General features: G+C 43.7%; 2 protein-coding genes across 3 annotated transcripts; both read right to left on the reverse strand.

The window, feature by feature from the left end:
* Positions 1 to 10,069: 10,069 nt before the first annotated feature.
* LOC131886255 (tyrosine-protein phosphatase 99A-like) lies at positions 10,070 to 18,611 on the reverse strand. Of its 2 annotated transcripts, XM_059234527.1 has the most exons (10): positions 17,224 to 18,611; positions 15,715 to 16,007; positions 14,685 to 14,899; positions 14,480 to 14,608; positions 14,262 to 14,300; positions 13,568 to 14,008; positions 13,180 to 13,479; positions 12,840 to 13,114; positions 10,803 to 10,938; positions 10,070 to 10,716 (listed from the first exon to the last, which is right to left on the reverse strand). In XM_059234527.1, exons 1-10 carry the CDS (start codon positions 18,192 to 18,194, stop codon positions 10,186 to 10,188), a joined length of 3,330 nt encoding a protein of 1,109 aa, XP_059090510.1. In that variant the 5' UTR covers positions 18,195 to 18,611; the 3' UTR covers positions 10,070 to 10,185. The 2 variants fall into 2 exon arrangements, with proteins under 2 accessions (XP_059090510.1, XP_059090511.1); XM_059234528.1 differs by lacking the exon at positions 14,262 to 14,300 and having other exon boundaries at positions 17,224 to 18,609.
* Positions 18,612 to 19,529: 918 nt separating this feature from the next.
* On the reverse strand, positions 19,530 to 22,060 carry LOC131886257 (DNA cross-link repair 1A protein-like). Its single transcript, XM_059234530.1, has 2 exons — positions 22,044 to 22,060; positions 19,530 to 21,869 (listed from the first exon to the last, which is right to left on the reverse strand). Exon 2 carries the CDS (start codon positions 21,803 to 21,805, stop codon positions 19,649 to 19,651), a length of 2,157 nt encoding a protein of 718 aa, XP_059090513.1. The 5' UTR covers positions 21,806 to 21,869; positions 22,044 to 22,060; the 3' UTR covers positions 19,530 to 19,648.
* Positions 22,061 to 22,741: the final 681 nt, after the last annotated feature.

Raw genomic sequence — 22,741 nt, forward strand, 5'->3', positions numbered from 1 at the left:
CTTACATGGAATAGCCCAAGTAAGAGTGAAACTTGACTCCCTCCTCCACCTAGTAGATTGGACAACGACGAGAGCTCCATGAGTGAGGGAGGGTTCTTTTTCCTGAAAACAGGCTCACTCATTGGGCTAAGGACAGATCATTATCTGTCCTTCCCATCCTCATCCTCCTCCCCCCCCCCCCACCTCTGTTCAATAACGGTTCGCTAAAGATGGATTTCGGTCAGGTCAATCATCTTTCCCGTTCGGTCATGAATTATAGTTGTTGTTTGGAGTAGTAAAATTTCATTGGGCAGGGAATAGCTGGGTGGTGACCCCTTGATTATTTCGAAATGGTAGGTGATGAACAGAATTATATGGATCATATCGAAATGGGGGTTTACTCGTGGATCCCCACTGGGATAGATGGATGGATGGATCGATGAAGAATGAGGCAAAGATGGGCTCGTGGAAGAATCCCTCTCGTTGGCCAAGACAGTTTCCAGAACGGAAATTCCATTGAAATTGAAATAACTGTCAAGTTGTCGGTACGAGCCGCATCGACAACTGGGTCTCACTGGTAGGTGATTAGGCACCTTTTTGGATGAATGGCTCTTTGGATGAGTTCATGGGGGCAATCACTTTTACTTTTCCAATTTGGAAATGATGGTGACCCACCCTCTCCTCCTCATTCTCCTCCTCCCTTTTTGAACTTTGAGCTCTTCTTTGAGGACCTTCTTCAGGGCAGGGAAATTTTCAAGGACAGGTCGGTGCTCCCTTTACCCAACACACCGGTTCAAATGCTTAGTCAAATTACGAGGGAAATACCAAAAACAAATGGGAAGCTTTTTTAGCTCGCAAAACCATACGGAATAATCTTGATACTTAGATACTTAAAAGCATTAAAAAGTGTTATGTGGTTTGAAAATGGTTGTTTTTATGAGTTTCAGCTCCAAATTGCCCTGTTGCATCCTTTCTTTCTTTTCTTTGTCTTTTCACGAACTTTTCTAACCGCTACAGGGAATGTAATCCTCAGTACTATTACAATGAAAGGTCACATTTTGTCTATTTGTTTACTCTTTGATCTTTGTATGATATTTGCTCTACCAATGAATTTGAGTCGGCAGATCAAGCTAGTCCTTGAATGTAGGGTTGATCTGGAATGCTAATTAGAAAAAATATCCAAGTCTGACTTGAACGGCAGATCATATCCGAATTTGTTTTCAAGTGCTAGCAAAGTGTGCTCCTAATTCTCAACACAACGATTTTCAAAAATTGCAGTTCTATGATATTTTTCGGTCAATGTATTTATGCCCGCTAGAAATACATGAAGCAAAAAATATCAAGGTTATTATTCCTCATGGTTTTGCGAGCTAGAAAAGCGTCCAGATTTGTTTGGGGTTTCTCTCAAAACTTGTTAAGGATTTTACCCACCGTGTTCCCATACAGAAAGTATGCTAATTTTTTCTTTATTACTCATGTAGTCCAAGCGTTGGCATGCATTTCTCAAGCACTCGAACATACCGAATGGTTCTTTCTTTCGCTTGTGAGAGCGAGCAATTGCTCCTTCTTTGTATCCTACTAGATACTACTATATTACACACATACACACGCACACACATACCATGTGTGCGTACCCTCTTTACATGAATATAAACCTGCATTCAGAGGGGCTAAGAGGTTGGGCAGCAGGAGCAATTGGGGCTTACCCAGCGAATGAGATCGCGATGGCGGGAACCCTAAAAAGCAACAATGGTTTGAACTAGCCAAGGTCGCGGAGCCGCACTACCCTCCAACATCAGCCATGAGCAAGACCATTTGGATTGTTTGATAGTTTCAAGTGGGGCGAAGGGAGGGCGGGATGAAGAAGCATGTGAGAGAGAAAAGCTTTCATCAGAAGTCCTCATTATGTACGGTGTACCACCCAGGACACAGATTATCGTCGACAAACGTTTCAGCTGAGCCACTGAATTGGGGCGGCAAATGTGACACTTAGCAATCATTAATTGTCTCGACCATCTTGAATTTTGACAGTGATATGATGGGTTTTGTTGCTGCTGTCAACCGTACTTTCGATAGATCGGTCGATTCGAAGTGGAACAGTATTGGAATCACACCGGCCAGCCAGATTTGACCAATACCGGTCCGACCAAGTACCCCCCCCCCTGATGTTCTTCAATGTGTCAGGAATATCAAGACACTATTCCCAGCGGGAAAATTCCATCTTTATCGCTCTATCTATAATCATTCATTTTCTTTGGGAAAACGGCGGGGTTGGACAAGGACACCAAGGACACTGCGTTTATTGGACAGTTATCTAGCCAGCCAACCAGCCAGACAAGCGTGGTCATAAAATACCGTAATTACATCCATCATTCACGGGTGTCAACTTACTGCCAATTCAGGAGCTAAGCTTAACCCGAATTGGCGGATTGTCCCCGAAAACATGAACAATGGCCTAGTAGTAGGGCCGAGGATTATTGTTCAAAGATGATCGGACATGTGATTAGGTTTCGGAAGTCGTTGACCTTTGGCTCACGTCCAAGATGGATTGCAAAACCTCTGGCCCCAGGTTAAGATGGACCGAGCACTACTTAAATATCAGATCCTCACATGGACTACTCCGTACATATTGATATATAGCCAATATGATCTTCAATTATGGAAGGCAACGAATGAAAGATTGGGCTCATCACATAATTTCAGGACCTTTGAGTTATGCTCTGGGCCCAAATACTACAATTTGAAGCCTTCTTCGTTTTTGTATCTACCGAATGCATTTTAGGGAAAAACTGAAGATGCTGCAAGAAACTGAAAGTAAACGTTGGATTTAGGCGTCCAAAACGAAACAAGTGATGTCATTGCCGTCGAAATCGACCATTTCGGGGTATTTTTTCAAACCAAAAATGAATCCGCTTATTTCTAGATGTGCATACGGTACATGTACTGACTAAGAGTCAGTACATGTCGAGCAAACAGATTGTATTGTGGATAGCCAAAAAAGTTGACCCTTTTGGGATGGGGAACACAGGGTGGCGGTCACCACACGGCCCTGTTTCAAGCACATTGCTCTCTTTCGTACAATACTGTGTCTGTCTATTTTTAACGAACAAAGTAATTGCCATGAAAAGTGTGATTGGAATATGGCTCCTATGAAGCACTATAAGTAAGCTCATTTGATATCTTTATGTCAAATTAGGCAATGGATTCATATGATGCTTATTGACGGACATCCAGCATATCATTTAAAAATAATCTTTATTGGCTTTTGAAAACATGCGACAAAATTAAAAATTCGAATTATTGGCTTTTGAAAGCGTGCCATAAAGTTCACAAAAAAACTCCTTCAAAAAAGGAGATCCTCATTCGTTCCATTTGGAGCTCCCTCTGTGCTCAATCCATCCTCCGAAGAGGAGAAAATCTCGCTGAGCCTCTGTCTTTGGAGGCAGACATGGAGGCCATCGGCGTCTTATTAATTCTCGATCGATCCGGCCACAACCGGCGTTGTTTTTTTGTTTTTAGATCCATGCGTTACACCAATAGTCAAAATGTCAAAAAGAATGCCTTCTTAGAATGCCTCTACAACCTCCTGCACATATTTCAGCCACCATCGCTAAACGTACACCTCATTGTAACATGTAGAAGTCATCAAGCATGCTTTATGATCAACATTCAGACATAGTATGTAATCTCTACTTTGTAATTTGCTAATGTACTTGGGGTATGAGGCATGGCAGTGTTGATCAAATGAGCAAACACACGCCAACAATCGTACTCTATCTCGCGTTCTTTGCAAATAGTACATACGTATAAGTGTGGAGCACAGTGGTATCTAGTACATATACACTATTTATGAGTCTCGGTCGAGCCAACTCTTCAAATGCTAGGGGCAAGTGCACAAATAAGTACAATCAAGACTAGAAAAGTTCATATTTCTTGCGTTCTGAGAATTTGAAAAATTACTTTAAGCCATTGCGTGCAGCAATAACCGCAGAGGCAGTGAAGCTGAATGTCGCAGTTTTGGTTGTTGTTTTGCGAATATATCTCATTGTAAGTGACCGGTCCAAATCTATTGGAAGCACGAATTGTTGTCATTTTGCTACACACTCTTCGCTTAATAGTCATTCAATTCAAATTAGAAGTCGAATTTTTACTACGTTTTGTTGTCGGGGAAAAACATGTAATATCAAACGTAATAAATTGTATCAGCTTTTAAGGTCGCATCAAGGGAAAAAACATGCGACTCAAAGTTTCCGACGAGAAATATTCTCGTAATATTCTTAATTCGTTTGAGAAAAAAGGAATGACACAAAACAAACCTATAGGAAGATTCATGACAAGGTTCAAAATCATAAAATATTTGAAATGGCCAAAAGCTGTCAAAAATAAAAAGCTTGTTTTAGGTGACCAAACTTTTCCCCCCAATCAATTGAAGCACAATTAATGGTCAGCGCATTTATTGAGTGCCGCAGTAAGTGCCCTCCCCTCATCCTTCCGCCACTGCTTCATCTTCCAAGTCTTCTTTGAGAGTTGTCGAAATTCGTGTGGTTAGTCAAAGATGAAACATGGGAAACAATGAATAACGCCAAGGGAGCGGTAATCATTTCGTTGGTTCGCGGGTCGTTCATCATTTTGCCGATGGGTTTGCTCAGCTTCTATCACCTCACGGGATGAGTTAAGAATCCGAATTTTTGAAGATCCGAGTCCTAAAATTGTCGAAATTACTAGCTAATGCAACATTTACAATCAAGAGACTAAAACCCTGAAATGAGGACTTGTGACATATCTTAGATGAATCCTCAGACCAATTGTTAAGGCCTAGTCAGTCACAGTCAGATGTTTCGTTGAGCTTCCAGAACTTCTGGCCCTTACCACGTCGGAACATAAGTAGTAAGTACTACAAATTTGCTATTTTTGTCATTTTTGGGCAAAAAAACTATTTCATGAATTTGACTGTTTAATAACCTAAAACCGAGGATTTTTTGGGAAATTGAAGGGTTTTGGTCATTTTTAAGGGAAATAAAGGAGAAATATAGGGTGGGTGTAAAAGAATTCGGGGCAATGTTTGTCCCCGCTCAAAGATTTGTTTGACGTTGAACCTCAAGCTTACATTGAGAGGGAGTGTTAAGCACATACAGTAGTGTCATACACTTACAGTATTGTCAAACTGCAAATGGCTTAATGTTAATTTTATGGTGGGTGGTAACCCTCCCATTGTTTGTCAGCAAAACAATGTTCTAAAATGCAAGTGAGAGCAGTCTTGATGTCAGAACCAAAACTAGGGGCCTACTGAAGACCGGCAAGAGGCCCAGGAAAGTGGGTGAGCCTTTCGGTGTTCATCCTCAAACCGTTGGTAAGAGGAGAATTTCATCCAAGAACTGCACATCCAGACCACAACAGACCAGACCGAGGGCAAAAATCTGGGATTGCACTCAGCCCATATTAATCAAGCAATTTTAAACTTAAATGCTACACTAATACTTGAATATCCAACGAAATTAAAAACTCTTTTAACCCTTTCTTAAACTTATTTCGTACTTTTCGTAATTTAAAAACAACTATTTTAACCAAAATTACAAACTATTTTTCTGACCCCTAACCATGAGTACTAACTTAATGCCGGAAATCTGGATACATTTCTCTTCAATCCTCTACGACATTTGGCCGTAAGAGGTTAAGTTCTTCTCGATATAGGTCTTGGGCTCTTTGATTGGGTGAGTCTAGGATTCAAACCAATACATGTTAATAATTGAGATTCAGTACATACAATACAAATTGCGAACAATAACATTTTTAAGCAAGAGTCATTAGTTGAGAACTGGTGCTTTCCAGTGTTCTTCGAAATAAGGGTCTCTGGTTCCTCGTAGATTGGGATCTGAATTTGGCCCCTTTTCATTCATATAACCATGATTGAACCATGACTCACATCGTAAGTTATTACTAGGCCTAAAAAAGGTAAAAACCTGTAAACAACTTTTTCGATTGTGTGCATGGATGTTGTAACAGATAAAAATGCACCAATAAGGCTAAAAGGGGCTAAAAATGACCTTTTCCCATGGAAATAATTCTTTTTGTATTCTTATAACTTGTTTATTTTTCATTTTCATAACTTTTTTTTTACTTGTTTTCAATTTGGTTTAATTTTTTTAGAAAGTTTGTCGACAAAAAGGCACTTTATTCTCGACGTCTTGCTGTTGCCCTTGAGAAGTTAAGAGAAAATAATCTGCCGACGTCATGCTATGGAGTAAAACTATAAACAACATGCCCAGCCAATTTGAATCGTGAGTAGGTTTAATTTGTCGTTAGTTTCAATCTACCGGCTTGTCAAAGCAAATCTTATTTTGACATTGAGCCATGATATTAGTACAGTAATAAGATTATACCAAAACTGTCATTTAATTTAGTTTTATAACACAAATTTACTCTACAGGGTGGGGCATAAGTCTTTGGACGATTTAAATCGCCGCAAATGCATGGCTTCGACAAAAAATCTTTTGAGTCAAAAAATGTGACCTTGTGACCTTGAATACATAAGAACGGGCGTGATTTATTCAATGTGGCCTCCTTTAGCCCTAAAGACTTCATCCAGTCTCTTCCTGAAGGTATTACAGCTAGCATGGACCACTTCCTCAGACAAGATAGCCCAGGCCTCTTTGATCTTGGCCTTCAAGGCCTCCTTCGTGTTGTGGTGTGTTTCACCCACCTCCCTCTACAATGGGCTATATGCCAAAGTCCATCACATTGAAGTCTGGAGAGGAAGGGGGCCACATTGTCTTTTCCGATAAGTTCACAAATGACCTCTGGCACCAAACCTGAACCCACGGTGCTTTCGGTACAAACATACGAGTACGGTCTTGCTAAAAGTAGTAGGACAGTGGCCAGTCATTGGCATTGATCACATTGATGGAAACACTTGAGACTGCAGCATGTCCAAATGAAATTCCTGGTTGATCTTTTCTCCCTCTGGGATGGAGATCAGGGTCATCTACTTGTCACAGGACGTGACGCCAGCCCAAATCAACACAGAATTGGGATTTTGCCTCCAAAACATTGTCTGTTGGTTCACCGGGATGCTGTCAAGATTTTTAGCCAAAATTCGGTCATTTTGGTTAAAGTAGGCAGCCTCCGCTGTGAACAACTTTTTGTCTGTCCAGATGATGTTGGGTGCTGAGCCATTCTTCAGCCAATTCCAGATGGCTTGCCCATAGAGCAACCTCTTATGGTGGCCTCACTAACACGTTGTCGTTTTTGGAGATGGTAGACCAGCATTTTTTTGTCGTCCTTAACCACTCTTCCCATTGTCCGTCGGGAAATTCCGGCCTCCAAGACCATTTTCCAAATTAACCTTTCCTTGCTCCTGTAGATCTTCATCCTGGTCGCCAATTCCTTTACAATTACCTATCATATAGACCATCGTGTTTTTGGCCTTCTTGATAGGCTTAAGGCGGTTTTGAATTTGTCCAAAACTTTAGCCAGCCCAATGAAGTGAACAATAGTTTTGCAAATATCCATCTTATGCCAATGAGAGAAATGGCATAAAGTCAACAAATGTAGCTAGCCAATGAAATGATTTTAAAAGAAGTCGTACTAATGTTTAAACATATTTTGTTAAAGATCTAAGAATTTATTGTCCAGAGACTTATGCACCACCCGGTATGTTGTAAATTCCATTGTATCACGGTGCGAATTGGCTGTGATGTTTGCCGAAGTTCTCCCTCCACAAAATGCCAAAAAATCAGGGTGCAGCACTACATTTTTCCTTGAATTTTATCTATTTTACATACCCTTTTGGGTTTCCTGACACGCCTTCCAGACATTATCTCAATTTCTGTAATGTAGATGAGATCCTTCGTTAGCCATAAAATATCCATCTCACTGGAAAAAACTAACCAAGAAAGTATTGAATATGGCAAATTTACAAAGGAAGAGATATACACCCTACATTTAAATTGATAAATCAAAAGTCAGTTCTGACAGGTGTCTGTTTTTTACAAGAGGAGCTAGATCACCCGCAATAACAAAATGAATGGCCCTGAATTGTCATTTCTTGAGATTTCATCTCTATGGTGCTTTTTCTTCACCAACCTGGTAAAATGATGAGAAACTGAATAGGAATATCATTTGCCCAAATCGTCCTTGACTCCTTGCCTTCAGGGACCTACACATGTATAATTGTGTACCTAAAGCTGGCTGCCAAGGGTGATTCAATCTGAAGGACATCTCTTACGGTTACGAATTCGGTGGCTTATTGTTTTGGGCTCTGTAAGTTCCGTACGAAATTTTCTTCTGATTTGATATCAAACCAGTGTCAACTTCTAATGGGGTCATCTTTCACTTGCTTGAGAGTATGTGTCTCAAAAAATGGGCGCATGAATGCAATGTTACGAAATCACCTGACAAGATACGAGTTCGTGAGGAATCACCAAAAACCGAATATCTAAACGGACTCCATTCAAAAAGGACCGTTGAGATGCGATTGGAAAGAACCTCCCTTTTCGTGATATATAAAAACCAGAAATGTACGTGAGAAGACGCACACGCTCATCATACCCGTTTTTATATTTGTCATTCTGACTTGCTTTACACCAAAACAGATTGGTCAATTTTCACTCATTAAAACAAGCAATGGTATATCCATTGTTTTTTAGCAATACCATTTTGGCCATGTTGCTGAAACAGGCCGAAAAATTTGAGCTTTGGATTCTAAATGGTGACTTTACAGTACTTGATTTACAACAAAACTGACACTCCACACGTTCTCAATACGTTTAATTTGATATTTTCATTAACCTTTCCTCCTCTTTTTGCATTTGAAAGCTCAAATTGAATTGGAAGAGTGCTCATTCTGGTAAATTTACGTACATATTTGATCTATTTTTCAATGCTCTTTTTTAAATTTAGAATTTCCGTCCCTATTGTCGTAGATACTAAGGATGAGGCAAGAGGCATGATCAAGATGATCCTTAATAGAGGGAGCAGGACTTTTTTTGTATCTGACCAAGGGTGCCTTCTAGCTGCAGCACAAGTTCGGTCAGCGTTAGGGCTCATCCCTCAACTCGGGCATTTTATTGCTGAACTATTGAGCCAAAAAGTTATGGGAAATGATAAGGGTCATAATTACACGTACAGATTTTGCAACTTTTTGTGAAAATACTACGAGGCGAAATGGCACTTGTTAACCCCATACTACCATTGAAAAGATTTCAGATTACTGGCTGAGGAGAGGCTGTCCTCGGTTTATATTAGTTGGAGGTGCCCATTGGCCTCAACATTTGTGTATGTTCATGTGTATATTCATGTATAAGTATCTATTTAGCATGTAAATAATAATGATGAGAAATGAGATAGTTCCCCCCTAGGATCGGGATGACCAGAGGATATTTCTTGAGACTCAATGAAGGGAGTGAGCGCCTGTCTTCTGCCAACCAACATACACCCTCATCTAGTACATTCCTAATCCAGGCTGGAAACACTGGCCGAGGTCGCAAAAAAGAAACCAACGATGGATGACATGTATAGTCGACCGCCATAAGGGCAAACGAACCCACCAACTCAACCAACGAACCACTAACCAAACTACCCAGTTAGCTAGATACAGTTGGCAAGATCGATGGGTTAGGTAGATAGCTAGTAGCTCCACCGGCAGCACATTCGCTGATCGCCGCTTGAGGTCGCAAGTAAAAGTAAAAGGCATTGAGAACTTCACACGCATCTTGTGCTGGTAGCAGCAGCGGCAGCAGCAGCAATGGCATGAGCAGTAGCAGTAGCAGTAGCAGCAAAAGAGGACGAAGATGAAGGAGCAGGAATATGATGTTCTGGCATGGAGATGATTAGGTGGATGTTTCTACCAGACTCAGTCTAGATGTGGTACTAAGGAAGAAACGAAAAGCATGATGATGATGATGATGATGACGAAAAAAGTCTTCGCCTACCTCAATGCACATGAAAGCTTGGTCATGGCCGACACCAAAGCACAGCGCATGCACTTCCAAGCTTCGAAAATCGGCACTTTCGATTGCTCGGTCCGTTGTTCGACTAAATGTATGTTTGAAACCAGGATTCGAGCGAAGGGTTTGAAAGGAGAAACACACAATTCTATTGGGGCGATCTATTAAAAATGACTTCTGCATATTCATTATTTGGGTACACATCCGTCCCAAGATGAGATATTACGGATTGGCCTCTTATGATTTACGGGTAATTGTTCATTTATGCAGAGGCGGTCAGAGCTGCCGTTTCAGAATTACGTTCGTCGTCCTCATCGTCTTCTACATCCTCTTCAGAGCTGTTACGATGACGATTATCATGATGATGATGATGATTATGATGTTGAGTGTCATTTGGCAGACTGGCAACGATGCCGTTGGCGGGCTTGGGGCACGCTTCCAAGGCCAGTCCCGATTCCACATCATTCACAGGGGGTAAGGAGTGTCTTCTCGAAGAACTCTCTGACGAGTCGGACCCGACCCGGGTCATTTTGACTGACCCGTTAGCAAGGGAATCCGAATGACTCCTTAAATGGCGTGAGATTCCGTTCAAATCACCATTACCCAAGGCGATATTGGTTGGGATGGCGTCTTCCCCATCATGGTGGGTGTCATGATCGGGCGCACTTTCGACAGGTTCAGGCGAAAGGATGGCAACGGCGGCGGGGGAGTTCACGGTGGAAGAGACAGGATTGGCAATATGACTAGAAGCGATGAGAGCCTCCATAGCTTTGTACATGAAGAGAATATCTGCCTGAAAAGTGGAAAGAAAACGATCGATTTGAGGATCGTGTCCGTGCAATCCTGGTCATGAGATTGCTCGTGCTATCGACGAATTACCTTTGATTTCCAAACGCCAGGCCGATTGTCATGGTAGAGCTTGGCCACTTGATAGACGTCTAAGGCATCTTCTGTTTCAAGCTGTTGACATAGTGTGGTTAGGGCGCAAAACGTGGCCGCTTCGGTTCCGCCCATCCTATAGAGATTAAGAAAATATCAAGTGTCATTTGATCTCTTTAGTCAAATGTGTTGCAGTATATTGGACGAGAGCAAATTTTATATTCATGTATGTCTTTAACAAAACAAAAGCTTAATTAGGAATGAATGACAGAGCAAAAAACTATTTCATCCAGACATTCGGTTCTGGTTTAGTCGATTGAATTGGTGGTTGAAGCAAGGGCGGAAGAGGTCAATGAATGGCGCTTGCTTCTCAAGTTCATCAGGATTCCATGGTCAATCAATCGAGCCTGATTTAAAAGAAGTGGCTCATCACGAACAGTAGTGAAACGTACGAATGAAGAGGCTTTTGTTACCAACCAATGAAGGTACAACGCAGGAAAGACAGGAAAGAAATGGATAAAGGGAATACATTAGTGACGAAGACGACGAAATTAAAAAAAAACCTGCCAAATAAACGCTTATCGACCTCTCATTAGCCATGGTCACTAAAGATTTATAGGGAAAGTAGTGTTGATTTGATTGATTTGATTTAAGAAGAAGTCTGTTTTCACCAAAAAGGCAAACCAAGGCATGACTGAAACATCGCCTTTGGGGGAAAGGGAAATTGGCCAACTGCCTGGCTCCTGAATAAGCGCTTATGGTATAGTATGATATTGTCCAAGAGGATCGTGGTCAATTAGAAGAGGAAGAGCAATATCAAGGACAGCCCAGCCAACATAAGTAAAATACAGCTACCAATCAAATAAAGGGAACCAAGGCACAATATAGATATTTACTGAGTCCTATTCCGATCTCACAGAGGTAGCGATTAGTTCGGTCGCACATTAGCCAATCCCTTTTTACATACTCGAAGAAAATGTGCCCAAAAATACGCTCTTTAGCTCGGAACAGAAATATGGCTCAGATTGATAAGTAGATGATTACAATAGGTGGGTCTGATACTATCGCAATGCCTGCAAGTCATTTTCTGCAGTCTGAGCTTAAGAGGGGTCTCTTTTGGCAAATTTCCTAATTTCAAGTTTCAAATTTCCTAAGACAGATCAGCGAATGAAAGACCCAACATCACGCAACTTCGTCAAAAAATTCGGGTAGGATTTTAGCACTTTTTGCGTAAATTTCCAACCAGCCTCAGTTTGACGGGTAAATAACGAAATCCAAGTTCAAGAGTCATCTGATAGGCCAATTATCTTTTTCTAGAATAACATTTCAATTTTATTTACATGATTTCTATATAAATAAGCCCTTTACTTACAAGCAAGCTTTCTATTTCATATACAGTAGTATAGCTTGCATGAATTGTTACTTACTTAAACTGAAGTATATTTTTTGTTTCAAGGATAACATAACAGAGGCACCCTCAATGTCTATGATTGATTTTAAAACCAGGATATTTAACACAAAGGCTCTATTTTCCTAACCAACCGTCACAAACTAATAAGGTTATGGGTGAGTTTAAAGTCAAGACATGCGTCTAGCTTCAAATTCAATTTTGCTATGGGTGCAGACACAATCGGACACTGATCTTGATCTGAACCAAAAGGTTCGTAGATTAAGAAAAAAATAAGCCAAAGCCAACGACCTCTCAAGGACCGACTGCGCAACATTTACTGTCCAAAATCGCTACTTCTTGTATCATGGACGGCGGTCAAGGGCTCTTAGTCTAGCAAAAAATGATGGAGGGGGATATCGCAAACTTGACCATTGATACAAACTGGTTTTGAAGGGTGAAACTTTGGACAGTAGACATCCGTCTCCAATTTACTCCAAACGGTCAAAATGGGGATATGACACACAGTCTTGATAGCATGAAGACTTGAGTTTTTCTTCTGATCATGAAACCGGTAGGATTGGGTGCTCATAAATGAGTATAGGTCGGGGATTTTGGCTAGGCAAGTACAAGGTGTAAAGAGTACTCACGCATCAAGAACAACCATTGGCCCATTTTGATATTCCAGATGCCATTCTTGAACCAGCGTTAGCACCTCGAAAGCTTCCGTTAATTGCTTGACGTTATGAGGCCATCCTGAGCAGAGAATGACTCGAACTGTCAACTCGTAATCATCTTGACAGGAAGAGAGGACAAAATCTAATGTGGAATGGCCCTCATGAGTGGCCTTTTCGATAAAGCGAACTCTGAAGGTCTCCAAGTCGAACTCTTCGTCCAGGATTGGCCAAAAGATTGGAAACTCGGTCTAGAAGATAATATTGTCCGTGACGTGTGTTTGTGAAGCAGTGAGAGAAGGTATTAGTTTCATACCAGATCCTCCATCGATGAGAGAAGGACAATCGTTTGCACATTGTGATCCCAAAGCATCCGCCAAAATTCGTGCTTAGTGTCTTCAGTCGGATGTTGCGTGATGATGAACTCTTTTAGACGATGATAACCATGAAGCCAGGAAGCGTTTATGTAGTCAGATCCTTCCAATCCTGGTTTAGGTGCCAATACGACACGGGCAGATTCAATGGGAACGATCTCAGAATCTCGATTCTTTGACACGTTGCAAGACTTGTGGGCTGACGTGCAGTGGAACTCAGCGGGCTCGAAGGAGGTGATTAGCTTTAAAAAAAGAAGAAGGTCGTTTAGCAATTTGGCCTTCTCGTTTTCCTCCCATCGACTCGAAAAATGAATCAACCAATGAGCGTACCTGCAATTGCTTTTGCAATTTCATCTCCTCATTCTGAACGATATCTTCAATGTATGGCGTAATATCAATACTTTTGATCTCTGTGAAACCGGACCTAAGGGCCTCCAAGATCGCGTCATGGATAAATATGTATTGCTCCTCAGTTTGAACTAGATGATTTCGTTGCTTTCGGATGTGTTTGAGGAAACCAAAGGCATTGAATTGACCCTGATCTCTTATTTGCTCCAAGAGGGCGTGAATCGCAATATAGGTGCCGGTCCGACCCACTCCAGCACTGCAATGAACGATAATAGGGCCCCCATCCGGAGGGTTGGATTCGGAGGACTTCTTGATGAACGAAAGAACGGGAAGCGGGTGGGCGGGCACGCCGTGATCGGGCCACGAGGTATAATGGAACTGCAAGACATCGCGTTCACCCGAAGCACATTTCTTCTTGCGCAACTACAAATACAGATATCAATCAATGTTTGGCCAGTAAAAAAATAATGTTAAACTCGTAGTTAGAAGGTTCCATTTATAAGGAGGAAGCCGGTCCTGTGCTCAAAGAAAAGTAAAAAGTGGTATAATGGCAAACACAGGGAAAAAGTTACTACGTCAAAAATAAAGAAATCAACACGAAAATGGGGACAGGAACCATACATGCATTCAAACACTAATTACAAAACCCTTGACTCTTGATATTCATTTTACTTACAGTTCCACCACCAGTTCCTATTGGTTTATCCGCTAATTCCTGAACCACAGAAAAATGAAAGAGTATATGAAATCTTTGGATTAGGATTCGTTGCCAGTGCACGCCAAACTTGGTGTAAGTTAGAATTCAGAAACAAGGCAATCTTCAACCATCACCACCATCACCATGAGGAGAAGTTGAAAAGGGTTGTGAAAAGATAGTTACATTTCAATCCTTACCTTTAGATGCCTGAGTTTGAGTTTTCTCAGCGTGTAGTTAGACATGACTTTCTCGTGCTCCAAGTGGACTTCAAAAGGACCGTAACTGCAACCGGCATCGTCTTTCGGCCAATACATATCACATTTCCGCTAAAAACAGTGATATAGATCATTTTAGTAGTCATTTCTCTTTTATAGTATGATGAAATCTATTGCAAGTGCTCACCCGCCCTCTTTCGCTCAGATTCGTGATCATGACGATCACAAAAACATTCTGCTCCCAAACCATACGCCAAAAGGCCTCACACGTGTCTTCCAAAGGCCCCTGAGTTCCAATGTAGGCGTTGTATTTGCGATAACCGTCGATGTAGTTGGCATTGATATAATCTGATGTTTTCCTTTGCCCGCTAGCTTGACTAAGAACCACGCGGCTGTGATCATCTGGAATTAGAGTTCCAATTGAAACGTGAAACAGTGGCAACATTAAAGCCTCTTTGGTGTCTGGAAGACTGATATCTCTTGTAGAAATTTTTCACAATTGGCCCGAACATAAATTGGTCCGAACACAAAATCATGATGAAAGTTTGGAACACTTTTGAAATCAAGGAACCAAAAGGGACAAGTTTACGGTTGGAGGCACAAATATTTCAATAAACCAAGCAGTTTCCTGGTTAGTTTCCTTTTCGCGACCATAACGTGACTTAAGTAACCTCTGAAACAAGTTGAATTGATCGCCATGATTGTCGGCAAGGTCAAATCGTTATTTCAGTTTTGTTTTTCTATCATGATCCATCATTCTCTCTTTCTCCCTCGATTACACACGCGCGCGCACACACACACACACACCAAAATCAATGTCTAAGAGGTCATCGGTATCCAGCACCAATTTAATCTTTGTCGAGAAGTTGAAGCACGATAGTGGCTTTATGTGGCGTTACTATGAAGTCTGATCATTTCCGCGGATAAATTGTAACCAACTTCATGGGAAAAGCACACTCCTCAAGTCATCATTGTGCGTAGAGTGACGAGAGTAGAATAACCAAATATTCCATATCAAGAACCTCGCCAACAATCTTGACGACCAATCAATCACTTCCACTTCAATTACAATACAATTCAATTCACAGAAGTCTGTGACATCTAGTTTGTTAGGTGTTCGAACGAATTGTTGGTTCTAAGAAACGGTTCCGAATAAAGCCACTGCCTTCTAAATATACTTTGATATCGCAATTACTTAAAACTAGTCCAATACTTACAAGCAACAATGTTGAGATATCGGTTTTTGCACTTATTATCAGGATGCGAGCACTGCAGATGACAAGCTTGGGTCTCTTGAGCACTGAAAGTTTGAATCTCCTCGTACTCCTTTGTAAACCCGAAATCCGAATCTGCATGGAGCAGAGCCACGTGCTCTTCCAAATTTTCCACCAGGATCGAACCAGGCTTGGCACCTTCCAGGCCAGGCTCATTTTCCCATTGGGGCTCACCCATGGGAACAACCACTCGAGGAAGATCATCAATTTCGTAGTAGGCCGATTTTAGATGACGCCTAAAAATTGCAAAATATTTACGCATTATGAGCGAGAGTTAACAGAACGTTACAATCTTCAACAAATAAAATAACCGAACTAAGCTATGTTTGATTTGCTTGTTTGATATCTGATTAAGATACAAAATACAAGCACGGTTCAAATGAACTACTAAACTTGTAATATTGAAGCTTTAGATACCGGGAAACGACAATATAGTTTGTTCGAGACTTTAAAACGGCGGACAAGCTAATTACTAGAACCTAATATTTTATAATTGAAACAACCTTATAAGCAATATTTCTATGTGTTGGTTTTTTTTCTCGTAATGCATGCACTGAAACTTATTTACAAAGTAACTAGTGCATTTTACATGTTTCTATGTATCATAGATCACGGACTTCTAGAGATATGGACTGCAAACGGAAGCAAAAATATCCTATCTCCTAAACCGCTCATCTTATTCCAAATAAGCACTTAATACGACCACAAGATCTTGTTGAATAGATGAACTCAGCCAAATTTGAGCCCAAACCTATGCTTAGGGAACTCAGCAGACATGTTCAAAGTTATGTTGTAAACACTACATAAAATTTGAATTTTCGGCCTGCTCTTGGTCAGCTACATAAGCTTTTGACTACATAACTTTGAAACGATCGACTTTGCATGTAAATGAAAAAAAATTGACCCACAGTTAATTGAAGAGATCTACGTTTCTTATTTTATTACTTTAATTCGAAAAGTGGCTCAGAGTGGCTATGACCAAGAGCAGGCCGATTTGCCGGGCAGCTCGTTCGCAGTCCATATTTCTAGAAGTCCGTGCATAGATACATAGAAACAAATCACGTAATCATGATAATCATTTCTTTTTAGGGGGGAAATTAACTGAACGATCAAATTCTGTTGGAACTCAGATATAAAAATGGAACGCCCCCCCCCCCNTCCGCCTTGGCCGTACACCTGCCGTTAAAAAATATGTATAATCTTTAGATATTTAAAAAATATCAAACGAGAAAGTGCTTATGCCTCGCCTTCGAAGCATTTGAAAAACTAAATTAGGCTAATGCAATCAACCTTGCAAGGGATACTAGTCTTCTATGGTCAATTCCTGACCTGCCTCTAAGACTCGAATCCGGCCAATTTCCCCCAATTCGGTTAAAAGATGCGAGTGCACTCGAACTCGACCCAACACAAGTATCCATATCCCAATCACCCATAAGCGTGGTCACTACTCACTTCCATATCACATAACAGACGCAAGCCAAAGCCAGGAGGACCAAGGCCCCGACAGCGCCGAGAACCATGCCGATACTAAGCTCGCCCGCCTGGCCGTGCTCGGGTCCAAGACATTGGGACTCGGGTAAGTATACTCGCACTTCCTTCGAAGCCTCGCCTAACCACGTGCGATTCGGATTGTAAATACTACGGGTAGCCGCACATATCTTGATCACGTAATGCTTGCGGCCCACTAATGGCCTCAGGTGGTATCTCATGCTGGTTTCTTTGGTGCCACTGGGCACGGTCACATGTTCAAACACAGCTTGATCTGTGGGTCGGTAGAATACGCGGTAGTAATCCACGGACTTGTCAAAATCACTCGGTCGCTCCCACTCTAAAGACAGAGCTCCGGTATCGTAGCAGCTCACGTTGGTAATAACAGGTTGTCCCGGCTGGCCCACGTCGGTCGACACATTGATGGGAGGTGAGGGAGGTGTGGACCGCCCACCCACTAAGGCTTTGACGCGGATCTCATACAAGGAATGAGTCTTGAGGCCAGTCAGTTCGCACTCGCGTTGATCGCGTTGAACCCGGTGGAATTTCTCATCATCTCCGTGCACGTAGATTATCAGAAAATAGTGGTTAGCACGATCATCATGGGCCAAGACCCTGCTGGCTTCATTGGGCTCGCTCGAGCCACCACCTGGCCAGGTAAACTGCCAGGCCAATCGCACACTCTCTTGCGTGGCGGAAAGCAACCGCAGTTGGGTAGGCACGGGCAAGGCGGCCTTGTCGGGCGGGATCTCTTCATCGCGGGGCGGAGGCGGACTGACTTCGGCCTGGGTGGCCAATTGCGGCACTAAATCCGGCTCGTCAGGGGGCGGTGGGGGCGTTGAGTCGGCTTCGAGGGGCATGGGTCCGGCCGTGATGGTCAGCCCACCCCCCAAAGTCAACCAGGCCAAGGACAGCCAGAGCCGTCGTGACCGCATGTTTGGGTCTGACAGTTTCAGGGCCCAATCACCGGACGGGTCGAACCCCGAAATGTGGCATGGGGCGGTGCGAGTTCAAATGTCAAGAGGCAGACCCCGAAGCGGCCATTCGGTAGGTCCGATTTGACGTGGACGGGGAATGGACTAGCCCGCAGACACGAGAGCGGCCCGGAGGCGGGTGTGTCCTGCCCTATCAGCGCCGTGATATTGATGAACCACCTAAGCTAGCATGGGGTGTGTGGGCCAGGCCAGGACCTAACCTCTTGAACCACCTTCTTGGAGGATTTGGAGGTCTCGGAGGGCGAGTGTCTGTCTGGGGAGAGGGAGGCCACACACGCTCACACACGCTCACGCTGTGCTCATAGCCTCACGCTCTCAAGCCAAAACACAAGAAGTCCAGTCCAAGAGTCAGAGCCATCGGGGCCTGTGCGGCCTGAGCAGGATTAGCCGGATCAGAGCGATCAGGGGGCACCCCAAAGTCGGATCGGTCGGTCGAGGATATGGGCTGGCCTCCAACAGAGTCCATGCGCTGTCCCACTACAAGCATTGGCCCTCCTGTCTGCTCAGCCACGGAGCTCAGCAGGGGATAGGCAGGAGGGAGGGAAGGGGAGGGAGTGTGCGGAAGAGGGTGAAGGCAGACCAGGCAAATAGGTGAGCCAGGGGCATGGGCCTGCTGGCCGAAGCCAAATAGCATGAGCGGCATGAACAATGAACCCATGAGCCAGCCCGAGAGTCACCCTGAGGAAAGGCTTCGTTGGCTGAAGGAACTTTGTTTCAGGGTGGCGATGTCAAACGTCAAGTGGCCAGATCATAGATAACTTCATATATGGTTTTCTATGGGCCAGATCCTGATGGACTTGAATTTTGGCCCGATAAGGGATTTTTGGGTTGGGGTTGAGCTGGCTTGGAATCGATCATAGATGAAATGGAGCTTGACTGGCCTGATGATTGATCTTTGATGTGTAGTACATCTATGGATGATACGATGTTAGTTAAAGGTGAACTCGGTTCAGTGGAATCACTTTTCAATCATTAACTAGAACCCGTGAGATTCCATGGTGTAAGATTTTAAGATGGTCACAAAAACGTCTCAAAAATAGACCATTATACTAATAACGTTACTTCCATCTGGCTCGATCTAACTCTTGTAACCGCATGAAAAGACCTAATAAGCTTCATTTGGGCCTCGATTTGGAAGAATGTGAAGGCAACCAATCTTGAAAAAGTGAATAGCTTACCGAGCTTACCCAATCGCAATTCAAAATAAGTGATCACGAAACCACGTGGAGGTATCTCTCCCCAGACCATTTTTTTTCTCGACCCAAAACACATGCATGAATGAAAACCATTTTAATATAGTTTCGAAAAATGCCGTCCCTGAGATGCCATCTCGTGGATAAACATAGTTCATCTTTTATAGAACGCATCCGTATTCCGTAGCACATTTGACCCATTCATGCCCTTGAGTTAGTTTTGAAATACTCATTAATGTGAGGTGAAGGCGACTTGTTCGCCAACCAGCCCTGAAATATCTTCTTCATACTCGCACGCTCGGCTGGATTACCGACATTGACGGTCGGGATGATGCGATCGCTGGATGGTAATTTTAGGAATTTGATAAATCGCTCGAGCTCCGAGTAACTCGAATGCTCACTGTAGGGCACTTCCAAACTAGACACAGTGCCACAGGTCTTGATGCGTAACGACTTGAGAGAGCATTCAGACGTCGAACCCCGGGCATGGGTCCAACCCGTGGGGATGACGGTCAATATATGCTGAAAGCATCCACGATACACTTCCAGATATTGCTTGAGCGAGCCGCGATCTCGCACACGCTTCATCTCCATGACGTGAATTTTGGCCATGCGGGGATTGCTTTTCAGGCGATTTTCGATGATTGGGTCATCGAGCGTTTTTAGAATTCTCGTCTTTTCCGTGCTGGCCCAAATGGAACAATCCAATTTGTCGGCTAAGGCCGTAAAGATTCGCTCCTTGCCAATCGTGTAAGTTCCAACCAGGATCAGAGTCTTCGGACGAGTGGCCAAGTGAGCTTCTACTAAGTCAATGGTGGCTTGGATCACATCGGATTGTGAGGGAAAATCATACTCGGGTTTACAGTAAGTTGTGTCCAAGAACACTTTGTCAATGCTATTGTTCCAGAGCGCCGGACACTCTTCCATATGGGGCGTGGCACGAAAATCCCCACAATGCAGGATGGCCGTTCCGTTGACGAACTTGTAGAGAAACATAACGGCCCCGGGACAATGGTTGGCGTCAAGGAGCGTAACCTCGACGTTTTCGATAATGATCGGCTCGTTCATGGGCAGAGCTCGAATGAATTGGTCATGGACTTTGATTTTGAGTTGGATCATTCGCGCCGTGATCACACTACACACGATGGTTTGATTGAAGCTTTTCCTCAAACCGTTGTAGTGGTCGTAATGGAAATGGGACAGGAAGTACTTGGTCACGCCCGGAATGATCCCGTAAGAAAAGGCGTCTACTACAAAAGAGGTACTAGGTATTTTCCGGTAGAATGGGCATTTTCGCAGACCCAATCCGGATGAGCCAGGCATGGGACTTACTTCGTCCGAGAGACTAGTCATAGCGGCGGGCACAACGGGTTCCGCTTTTTGGGCACGATTAAAAATGGACTGAAAGCGCTTTTTTGCCTCCGCCACCGACACCCGATTGTCATTGAGCGGGTGCTCCACTACCGAGGCGCTGAGGATTTTCAAGGATTGCTCTAGATGCTTTTCGGGCGAAGGGATCTGCAAGGTAATCGATCGCAACTGGGCGTGCTCGGCCACCTGGATTTCCACCTCCACGTTATCGTCATCCTTCTCAGCCCGGATCATGAACGGAGAGGTGGACGAGTTCGACTCCGGCCATTGACCCGGTGGGACGGCCCCGCTGGAGTGAGGCTCCGATAAATGGTCGTCGACCAACTCTTCAAACATATCACGATCCTCCTCCGCCGAGACCACCGCTTCCCGCAGTTCTTTTCCACTCTCAAGCTCAGTCTCATCGGAATCGTGACCAGTCAGGACGACTTGGGGCACTAACGACGAGGCCCAAGTCAAGTCCTCCGGGTCCTCTGGGTCCTCCGGGTGCTCCGGGTCCTCGGGGTTCAGATTGGTCCGATCGGCTTGAGCCGGACTACCATCTCGCCATCGAGCTAACTCAAAGTGATTCACTTGAGCGTAATGGGAGCGGATCAACGAGTTGCAATCCGCGCCCGCCGAACAAGGGGGCAAGGCCGAAAATCGCATCTCCATGCAGAACTCTTGATGGCGATGGGGCGACTGGCCCCGCCCACTCAAGAGGTCCAGGGGCATCTGACAAAAACAACAATGTGTGACTGGGGCTGGCCGTGGTGGTAAGGTACCCCCGTGAGCCCGACCAGCCTGGGTGAGAAAAGCCTCTTTGATGGGCGATCGCTGGGGCAGGGGTTGGCTGGGGGCCGGGCGATTTTTTCGACCCGCCCAAAGCGACTTGAGTAGGCGGCGTTTCTTTTGGCGGCGGAGCGGCTCATAACTGAAAGGATCGTGCTCATCCGGATCGTCCGGATCATTCAGACGATCCGGGCCGGGCCCGCCTCGTTTGGCCATTTTGTCACTTAAAACAGAGGCTCGCTGGGTCGCCCATTTCACGTTGGGGTTGGGCTGGGTGTGGCTGGAATCAAGATCATAGAATCAATAAGAAGAGGATGCTGTTAAACGCACGACCTTCAAGAAGGTTGAAGGTTGACCAATAGGGCGGAATAGCGTGGTATGGGGGTGGGAACCAACAGCTTAGGTCACGAACTCATTTTATCCCTCTTTTCTGATTGTTGGAGGTTATACGTACGTAGGCGAGGTAATCCTGCCACCTGGCGGCCATAATTGACCTCAAAGTCAGCTGTTTGTTATGATTTGGTTTTGGGTGGGCAAATTTTGAAGCCCACAACCGTCAGAACGGACTTTTCCCCTCGTTTTCAAGACATTTCAGCGTCATCAAAATAGTTGCACTCCTGTTAAAAGGAATTTTTTCATCTACAAAGTTATCCAACTTTTTAAAGAAACATACTTGATGCCAAACTCATTCAGGGAGTGAATGAGACACAAGAGGATGGATAACATCAGGTGATTCCGAACATACCGTGATGCTAAGACATCCAGAAGAGCATAGAACCGCCAAAATGGACATTTCCCTTCATATTTGACATATTTCAGCGTTATCAATTGTTCTATTACTATTAAAAGGAAGATTTTCATCTGCCAAACTTGTTCAAAGAGTAAATGAGACACATGTGGACAGAAATCTTCATGTCATGAAGAACATGCCGTGATGCTTAGACATTAATTTGCTAGATTGGCATATCGAAAACTTTGGAATCAACCCTCTGCAAAACGGAAAGTGGATGACAGTCAATCCCATAGTTAGGCAACATATCCAACACCAACAGGGCCATTGGGGTCAAAGGGGCCGTCACCCGCTCTCTGAAATAACTGCGACTCTCCATGCAAACGACTACAAAGAAGTGCCATCCAACAAACTGCATGGCA

This window comes from Tigriopus californicus, chromosome 9 (assembly GCF_007210705.1).
Source record: "Tigriopus californicus strain San Diego chromosome 9, Tcal_SD_v2.1, whole genome shotgun sequence".
Classification (NCBI taxonomy): Eukaryota; Metazoa; Arthropoda; class Copepoda; order Harpacticoida; family Harpacticidae; genus Tigriopus; species Tigriopus californicus.